The sequence below is a fragment of the Stenella coeruleoalba genome (genome assembly GCF_951394435.1).
Source record: "Stenella coeruleoalba genome assembly, chromosome: 18".
In the NCBI taxonomy this organism is placed as follows: domain Eukaryota; kingdom Metazoa; phylum Chordata; class Mammalia; order Artiodactyla; family Delphinidae; genus Stenella; species Stenella coeruleoalba.
The window spans coordinates 67,529,108-67,538,967 of NC_137164.1; the positions used below are offsets into that span (position 1 = coordinate 67,529,108).

At 57.5% G+C, this 9,860-nt stretch overlaps 1 protein-coding gene across 1 annotated transcript; it reads left to right on the forward strand.

Moving 5' to 3' along the window:
- Positions 1-839: 839 nt before the first annotated feature.
- ZIC2 (Zic family member 2) lies at positions 840-4,391 on the forward strand (the record flags this gene model as incomplete). Its single annotated transcript, XM_079903323.1, has 3 exons — positions 840-1,914; positions 3,687-3,850; positions 4,023-4,391. The coding sequence occupies 3 exons, from the start codon at positions 840-842 to the stop codon at positions 4,389-4,391; spliced, it is 1,608 nt and encodes a 535-aa protein (XP_079759449.1).
- Positions 4,392-9,860: the final 5,469 nt, after the last annotated feature.

Genomic DNA, 9,860 nt, shown 5'->3' on the forward strand with positions numbered 1-9,860 from the left:
ACACGAGGCGCAGCCAATGCCAAGCACGGAGGACGAGGAGGGCTAAATACCGCGGCCGCGAAGCCGAACAATACCGCCGCGCGCAGGGCGGCGCGGCTAGGGCCGCGGGGGAGGGAGCAGCCGACAGAGCGCGCCGCGGAGAGGGCGCCCGGCCTCCGTCCGCCGCCCCAGCTCCCCCGCCGCGGTCAGGTGGAGCCGCGGGCGCGCCGGGCCGGGGCGCCGAGCGCGGAGGTCGCCTCGGACCTCGCCTCGCCAGCCTGCTTAGTCCGTGCCCGGCCGCCGCGGTCCGGCACCTTGGCCCCGCGGCTGCTGTGATTTCATTCTGCAGGCGCGGCTTGGCGCTGCCGGGCCCCGGGGCCGCCGGGCGTGCGAGCGAGTGCGTGCGCGCGCGAGTGCGCGCAGGGGTGGGGGCCGCTGCGCTCGCCCCCCGTCGACCCCCCTCTCCGCTCAGTTCCCCACACCTCCTCCCGCTCCCTCCTCCCGCCCGCCTCCCCTGCCCTGCCCGCCCCCGCCGCAGCTCCTTTAATACACTTTGGTTCTCCGCCTGGCTTTGGACTCTTCTCCACCACCTCCTCCTCCTCCTCCCGCGCCTCCTCCGCCGCCGCCTCCTCCTCTTCCTCTCCGCGCTTTCGCTCCGCGCCTGGCCGCCCGAGGCAGATCCAGGCGGCGGCGGAGGCGGCGGGCGCAGGAGCGCGGCTCCCGGGCCTGAAGCCGCCACCACCTCCGCCGCCTGCGCTCGGAGCCGGGCGGCCGCTGAACGTACCGCGCGCGGGGCGGGAGTTGGAGCCGAGGAGGCGCGGGGCTCGCCGGGGTCGGCGGGGAGGGCAGACGCGCTGGCCATGCTCCTGGACGCGGGGCCGCAGTTCCCGGCCATCGGGGTGGGCAGCTTCGCGCGCCACCATCACCACTCGGCCGCCGCGGCGGCGGCGGCGGCGGCCGCGGAGATGCAGGACCGCGAACTGAGCCTGGCGGCGGCGCAGAACGGCTTCGTGGACTCGGCGGCCGCGCACATGGGCGCCTTCAAGCTCAACCCGGGCGCGCACGAGTTGTCCCCCGGCCAGAGCTCGGCGTTCACGTCGCAGGGCCCCGGCACCTACCCCGGCTCCGCCGCGGCCGCCGCGGCCGCCGCCGCGCTCGGGCCCCATGCCGCGCATGTCGGCTCCTACTCTGGGCCGCCCTTCAACTCCACCCGGGACTTCCTGTTTCGCAGCCGCGGCTTCGGCGACTCGGCGCCGGGCGGCGGGCAGCACGGGCTGTTCGGGCCGGGAGCTGGTGGCCTGCACCACGCACACTCGGACGCACAGGGCCACCTCCTCTTTCCTGGCCTCCCGGAGCAGCACGGGCCGCACGGCTCGCAGAATGTGCTCAACGGGCAGATGCGCCTCGGGCTGCCCGGCGAGGTGTTCGGGCGCTCGGATCAGTACCGCCAGGTGGCCAGCCCGCGGACCGACCCCTACTCGGCGGCGCAGCTCCACAACCAATACGGCCCCATGAATATGAACATGGGTATGAACATGGCAGCGGCCGCCGCCCACCATCATCACCACCACCACCACCCTGGTGCCTTTTTCCGCTACATGCGGCAGCAGTGCATCAAGCAGGAGCTCATCTGCAAGTGGATCGACCCGGAGCAGCTGAGCAACCCCAAGAAGAGCTGCAACAAAACTTTCAGCACCATGCACGAGCTGGTGACCCACGTCTCCGTGGAGCACGTCGGCGGCCCGGAGCAGAGCAACCACGTCTGCTTCTGGGAAGAGTGTCCGCGCGAGGGCAAGCCCTTCAAGGCCAAATACAAACTGGTCAACCACATCCGCGTACACACCGGCGAGAAGCCCTTCCCCTGCCCCTTCCCGGGCTGCGGCAAGGTCTTCGCGCGCTCCGAGAACCTCAAGATCCACAAAAGGACCCACACAGGTAACCGCGGGTCGGGACAGGGACGGGGCGTAGAGGGGAAGAGAGGCCGTGGTTGGTTGGCTGGGAGAAACGCGCCGACCGCCAGCCCCTGCCCTGGGATGGGAGATGTTTTTGTGTGTGCGAGAGAGCCAGCAGCTTGCTTTTGTTGGAGCATGAAAGAATATTATTGGGTTGGGTTTTTCCATGTGCGGAAATTGAGTTTTAAATGATCACGGTAACGTCAAAGGTATGCTTTGGGTGATGGCAGTTGCTTGGTCTGCTCAGCCCCGGTTAATAATTTCCGTACTAAATAGAACGCACAAAATAAAACTGCTCTCCAACTTGGTGCCCGGGAATCGAGCCTAGAGAGGATTCTGCCAGCTTGTCTGAATGTGCTTTTCTGCTCCGGGTGTGTGCGTTTGAGTGGCTTGTGTGTTTTCCCACTTCTTTTACTCGGGGTCCAAACGTCCTTACCCGGACTGTTTCCCATTAAAAATGAGTCTGGTGTGAGCCGAAGCTGTAAAGCGTTTCTCGTTTTTAAAGCCCGTCTCGAGGTGGGTCGCGGGGCTTTACGGTGGGTTCGCAGCAGTTTGTGAAATTCTCTAATGGGCACCAGAGGGTTTGCGATTCCAAACTTGGACCGACAACCGGGTCAGCAAGAGCCCGGGGCAGCGAGGCCCCGCGGGGCAATCGCGTGAGAAGAGAGAGCCGAGAAAGAACGCGCCTCTCGCCTCATAGATTATTCATCTATGACCAGGTCCCAGCCGAAATCGTGCCAGACGATTTCCTAAAAGAAAGCCAAATGTTTTAGCAACTTCCCCCGTCAATATTTACTCCGAAGTGGGGATGCGCCAGCGGCCTATTGTTCTCTTCCGGGAAGGGAGGGAGCCGAGGTGCGAGACAAGCTTTTAACAAGGTTTAAAATTTGAGAAATCTATTTGCATGAAATGCTCGCTTTCGAGTCCTGCGTCTGAGCGGATGTCTTTAAAAAACAATTTAGGTGCTAATGGAATTTAACGTTAAATGGTCCCCTTTCCAAGTGGAACAATGTTTGAGTTCTCACACCTCTAAATGACTCCAAGCATTTGGAATTCTGGCAACAGGATGCAGGGACCGCCAGAAAATTAAACAGGGAGATTCTGAAAGCCTTTGCTGATCCCCCCACACCCACTGCCCAGCCTGTGCCTCTCTGCAATCGCCAGGTGCTGCCTTACCTCTGATATTTATCTCTTTCCCAACTTCTCTTTGAAAAGACTGGAAGTGAGCCTAGGATTATCAATTTGCAGAATTTTGGACGAAAAATACTGGCTAAGTCACTATCCACAGCACAGTCCCCAAACAACACACAACAACTCCAAACGTAATTGCCTACTGGCCCCAGAGAGAAACCGACCGCAGCCCAGCAGCCTGTGTGATTCTGATAATGCCCCAAATATTTTGTCATAATAACAGCTTCTCCAGGGTGAGACCAACTCGTTAGAAGCTGCGAATCCAAGAAGCACTATAGAAAGGCAGGCAGGAGTGGGGTGCTACCCCACATTCGTCATAAATTTGAGGAAATGCGGGTCAGCCTGGAAGAAAAGTAAAATACGAAATTAATGAGCACGACTGTCAGGTGGCAAGGCAGTTAATTTCGTCTTGGTTCTGCCACAGAAGGGATCCGCCTTGTTTAAGGAAGCCAGGCCCTTATCGCCCCTCTTTCCTCCTCCCGGAGGCCTGGCCCCCTCCGGGGTGGGTGCGGGTCCCGGGGGGCTCTGGGCGTCGGCAGCAAGCGCCCATGTTCGTGTCCACAGGGGAGAAGCCTTTCCAGTGTGAGTTCGAGGGCTGCGACCGGCGCTTCGCCAACAGCAGCGACAGGAAGAAGCACATGCACGTCCACACCTCCGATAAGCCCTATCTGTGCAAGATGTGCGACAAGTCCTACACGCACCCCAGCTCGCTGCGGAAACACATGAAGGTACCACCGGGGAGGCCGGGAGGAGGGCGAGGTGGCCGGCCCGGGAAGGCGAGGGTTCCCTGGGGCCGCGAGGGGGCATTTCTGGGGGTGCTCCTCCCGGGGGCCCGGCCCCACAGCAGCTGCACTCACACCCAGTCCCCTTTGGTCTCCCCTCCCGGCTTTTGTCTTGAAGGTCCATGAGTCCTCCCCGCAGGGCTCCGAGTCCTCCCCTGCCGCCAGCTCCGGCTACGAATCGTCCACGCCCCCGGGGCTGGTGTCCCCCAGCGCCGAGCCCCAGAGCAGCTCCAACCTCTCCCCGGCGGCGGCGGCGGCGGCGGCGGCAGCGGCGGCGGCGGCGGCGGCGGCGGCGGTGTCCGCGGTGCATCGGGGCGGAGGCTCGGGCGGCGGCGGCGCGGGCGGAGGCTCCAGTGGAGGCGGCGGCGGCGGCGGGGGAGGCGGCGGGGCGGGCGGGGGCGGCGGCGGCGGCGGCTCTGGCGGGGGCAGCGGGACGGCCGGAGGCCACAGCGGCCTCTCCTCCAACTTCAATGAATGGTACGTGTGAGAGGCCGGGGCCTCTCTCTCTCTCCCGGTCCCCACCCTGGCGCGGCAGCCCTCCGGTGGCGATCGCCCAGGGGACCCTGTGACCGTGTTGTTAAAATTACGAATCTGATTTTTATGATGATGGAAACGATTTTACCAGCAGAAGGATTTTTTAAAGTTTTTTTTTTTTTTTTCTAAATCTAATCTAGGCATGAAAAGCAAAAAGATCCCTTCCGGAGTCTCTGAAGCTAAAAATATAAAATAAGAAATAAAAAAACCCATAAAAAAATTGAACCAAACCCTCCATGCCTTCCCCCATGCGCGCTTTCCTTCCCGCCCCTTTCCCAGGCTTCTGACAAACTGTACATAGCGGACTCCTCCTTCCTTCTCCGACGTGGTTTTAATGGCTTCTTGGTGTATAGAAGTTTGTCCATTTGTAATTCTCTGGATTGCGTTCCTCCTGCCTTTCTTCCCTTCCCTTCCCCAAGTGATGGGCTTTTTCTTTTCTCTTTTTAGTTTCCCCGGTTTCTTTTTAAGTAATGTGGAAGAAAATGGTTTATTTTGTATTGTGGTATTGAATATTGTGTTCCTTTTTATGAGGCAACTTGATTGTAAACTTCATGCAACTATAGACTGGAAAAAACAAGCCGTGCCAAAGTCTCCCTTCTGTTTCTTCAACATGCTGATCCACAGCACTCACACATCACCACCACCAACGCTTGTGAATGTATTTTTCTGTTAGCTGGGTTTACATGTGATGTTTTAGTGCGTTTGCAAGTTCAATTTGTTAGTTCCTGTATGAAAGATTTTGGTGGGGGGGGGGGAATAAACGTCGTGCCGTTAGTTTTTTCCGTAATAACACCCTTCCTTCTGTAAATACCCGTTACCATATTTATCCATTTGTAATTAAATTATGGTATTAACTTGCTACAGAGGAAACAATATTTATAAAGAATGTTTCTTAACTATAAATATGTACAATTGTGGGCATAAACTGTTTCAGATTTTTTATTTGAAGGTTTTAAGTGGTTTGATCATTTCTTGTGATATGTTTTGAGAGTAATGCATACAGAAATATAATAAAATGTGTTGAAACTGCATGAACATACTATTTTTTTCTAGCAAACTTATTCAAGGAAATGGGGGGGAGGCAGCTGAGGGCTGACATGGGTCTGGATCAGCTGCCTGATTGAATGGGAGGCACCACCTCGCATTCTGGGGAGGAAGGTGTATGCTAGAAACTGGGCCAAACTACCCCTTTGGCAGAAAGTCTCAAAATTATTTTCTCTGTCCTTTGTGTGGTAGCTGAGAGTGAATTAAATTTTTGGAAATCCCCTGTAAGGAATGGCGGCAGGAACCTTCAGGGTTTCTAATGGCTCCATTATCTGAGGGAATGCCTTTCTTTCAGCTATTTGGACTGGATTTAAGAGCACTAAACATTTCCTTATTCTTTGTTTTCCCTCTTCCCTGCCCCCTTTCCTTTCCCTCCCTCTGAAAAGCTGAGGTACAGTTATTTTTAATTGCATGTTTAAAACTGAGCTGAGTACTCTGTTTTTGAACTTGGCTCAATGATTATAGTTTAAGGGCCCCTTTCTACTAAAAGTTTTTTTCTTGAAATTTTAAACAGAGAGCTTGCTCAAGAAATCCTGCTTATCTGCCCAGCCGCTGCTCACCAATAAGCACGATGTTCAAGGGAGGAAGGTGACAAATAGACTACATTTTGATTTAGGAAAGCAACAAACCATCGGCCCCAAATGAAAAGAGAACCTCTTCAAGAATTCTGTGAAATCAAATAGAATAAGCTACAAAGACGAAAATGGCCAGGTGGAAGTGAGTGAGGCAAAGGACGGACCACCAGCTTTCTCCAAGGTTTGCAGCCTCACTCGCCTACCCTGCAAGAGTTTAACAGAGTTTTCAATCAAGATGATCTAAGGAAGAAGGGAAAAATAATTTTAATAATCAAAGGGTAGGAATGAGGGTATTTGTTTTTAAAGCCCTGAGCCATCAAGACATTTCTAGAACTTCCTGAGTACCAGTGTTGCTCAGAGAGGCCCTGGCAGTCCCGGAGTCACCCCCCAGCGGTGAAAAGGTTTGGACATCAGTGGCGACACCCCCATAGGACTGCCTAGCGGCGCTCAGGGCTCTCCTGGCGGAGGCTGATGGCGCGGCTGGCAGCAGCGGCCGGCGCTTCTCTCCTTCCCCTCTGGTCCTGGACTGAGCCGCAGGGACCAGCAGGGTAGGCTGGAGGGCTGCTTGGGGAGAAGGGCAACCATGACCTTCCGGAGGCCACGCTACCCATTCAATGGGGAGGGAAAGACTGTAGCTTGGGGGCTGTGTGTGTGTCCCAGAGGGTGACAGTCGCCTCAGGGCCAGCCCTCCCCAACGGTCCAGCGAAATGCCTAAGCGCCAGCTCCTGAAGCAATCAATCCCTTATTAAAATCAAATTTATAACCCCTAATAATATTAAGGAAAATTATTCAAATAAGTGGCATATGTTACTTGATCCTTGGGAGATTTCATTGAACACATTATAAGCTGTGAGGAAAACGTGTACAGTTTTCCAACGTCCCCCGCCCCCTGGGGAGAGGGCGCAGGAATCTGATTAAATGTTTGTCATAACCTGTGCAAGAATGAGATGGTCTATTCTAAATGTTTTAAACTTTTTTTTTTTTTTTGGTGGAAATTATTGGCTTTGAGACAACCTCCCGAGCCCAAGGAGAAGATCAGAAAGGGGGGGGGGTGATTTTAGTATCAACTCAAGGCCTGGGGGCTTTTCTTCTCATTTGGGGGAAGAAGGAAGGCTGCAAGAAGAGGACACTGTCACAGCCTTGCGTCGGCGGGATCGCTTTCCAGATCTGAACGTCGGAGAGCTGCCGGGGGCCTTTTAGGTCCGGGGGCGCTGATCCTGGTTGTGAGCAGGAAATAAAACTGGGAAGGGGCCTGGCGTGAGGAGGACGACAGCCCGGGAGCGGCCTCTTAAGTCCACCCTAGGGTGTGAGGGGGCGGGTGGGAGCAGCTTTGCAGCGAAATCTCTCTCCGTTCTGCAGCCCTTGCGTCCCGCCGCTTTGTCCAAACAAGTCACAGACCTGACGGTGTGGCCCGGTCTCCCCCTTTCACTTCGGCCCTACGCGTTCCCGGAGACAGGATGGGGGAGAGGGAGATGGCGAAGGTGTGAGAGCATCAGAGATGTCAGGACGCCTCAACTTAGACGCGCGCGCGGGGAGCAGGCGGCCCAAGGTCCCGCGCGGCCTCGAGGTACCTGGGCCTGGGAGTGGGCGGTGCAGGCGTCTCCCCTCCCCCGCCTATAGGGACCCGAATCTAACCTGCCCCTGCCTTGCCTCCAGAACCACCAAACTGAGGCCAGTTTCCGCCTCCCTCAGGGGATCCAGAGCTGCGCTGTGGTTCGCTGCCCGCAGGGAGGCCGACTGCCGGGCCGGGGCACTGTTCCTGCAGGTCAACGCTGTCAACTTGAACTTCAGAACTCGCAAGCTCGCCTCTTTTCCGCTCCGCTCTATCCACCACCGAGTAACTCCCTGAACGCGAGAATCGCTTTATCTGGAGGCAGCTGGAGCCCCCTCGGGAGGCCCATCATTATTATTATTATTAATTATCGTGATCCTCACTGCATTATTAATGACCACAATGATAACTGGCATCGGTATCAGTATCTCCCGGTTCAGTGATGTCCCCTGAAGCCCCGGGCGGGCGGGGGAGAAGGTCACTCCGGGAGCAGAGGCTCGGTTCTGCTCTGGGCGCGAGCAAGGGAGGCTGCTAGGGCAGAGGCCCGTCGGGACGCGCAGAAAGGAAACAGGTCACAGGCCCAGCACTCCCCGTCCCACGCTGTCCAGCCCCTTTCCTTTCTGCTGGCACCTTCTCTCTTCCTCCTCCTCCCCACCCCCTGGTCCCTTTGTCTCTTTTTCAGACGGATGTTTTCAGTCTCGAGTGGTGTATTTTCCGCACAAAACTCTGAGATCAAGGGCAGATCATAGGCTGGACCGGAGGTTCGGATTTCCCTGTGCTCCCCACTGATCTTTTGCAACCTGGGGTTGGCTAGGAAGGCCTGGGCTTTCCAGGTGACCTGTTGCCCACCCAGGTCGGCAGGAGTGGGGTGGGCAGGGGATTCTGGTAGGTCCCTGGTGAGCGCACCGGTGGCATGGCGGGACTCGAGGGGACCCACCGAGTACTCACTAGGGACTCGGGTCCTACCTTCCCCCACATCATGTCACCGAAATAACCCAGAGGGAGCGCTAGGCCTGCGACCAAGAGCTAAGAAATAAAAGCCTCAATAACATCCCACCAAGACTGGGCTGAACCACTGGATGCGTTTTCACTTAAACGGACACGGAAAGCGACCCTCGGGATCCAAAGTAGGCGTTCAATAAAGAAAGACTTGTGGGTTGATTGATTACAGTCTGATATCGCTCTTGTTCCACAGAAACTTGCAGCGCCTCGGTTCACTGCTACCCCCAGTAGAATGCAATGAATGGGTTCTATTTTTAACTGGCAGCTCAGAACAGGGCCTGAGAAATGTCGCCCTCTTCTCTACCCCCAACCCCACCGCGGGCCTCCAACAGATTGCTGCTAGGTTTTTATTTTAGGGAAGAATCTAGATCCTTCCAGACCGAATCGGGTGATCTAGCATAAACCCTCAGGCCCGACCAGCTGGGCGCCTGAGAACGAAAAGGCAGCGCTGGCAATCTGAACGGGGTGTTACCAATGAGAGCTCCTGTAAACCATAACCAGGGCAGCCCGAGGATTCGAGTTCACGGTCAAGGCTGTGGGGCGACTGGGGCCGCAGCGTCCACGCCCCGCCCCGCCCCTGCGCGGCCACAACCCAGATCTCGGGCGGGGTACGTGGGGCTCGGGTCCTCCCACTCCCGCCCCACCCCCACCCCCACCCCCGGGCCCTGTCGGGGAAAGGTCCGTGCTGGGGCTCCCGCTTCGCCCTCCCAAGTTTCCCTTTTGTTCCCAGGGGCCGACGAGCTTTTGAAGAGGTGACACTTCGCTTCGTCTCCAGCCCTGCGTCCCGCCCTCGCCCCGCATCTGGCATCTCTCCTGCCCCTTATTCAGGATGAGGTTCAGCGCAGCCGCCAGGCGGGAGCTGGGGGCGCCTCTTCCCTCGCGTGCGTGCACACACACAGACCGAGTCACACACACATGCACTCACACATGCTCACCTCCTCCGGCATCCCCCAGCCACGGGCTCCCGTGGGTGGGGTGGACCTGAGCCGCACAGATTTGGGGCAGGTGGCCACCAGCGTGAAACGAAGTTGGGTGGGAGCTACCCACAGTCGGGGGTCCCTCAGGCCCACTTCCCTGGGAACGTGATGGGCCAGACCATCCGGCCTGCCCGCGCACCTTCTGACCCCCGGGTGTGGGTGGGTGGAGGTCGCGCCGCATCTCTCAGTTAAACCAGGAGGAGCTGACTGTCCCCCGACACGCACACACCGCACCTCTCCAACCCCTGCCTCAGCCTCTTCCTTGCCTAACC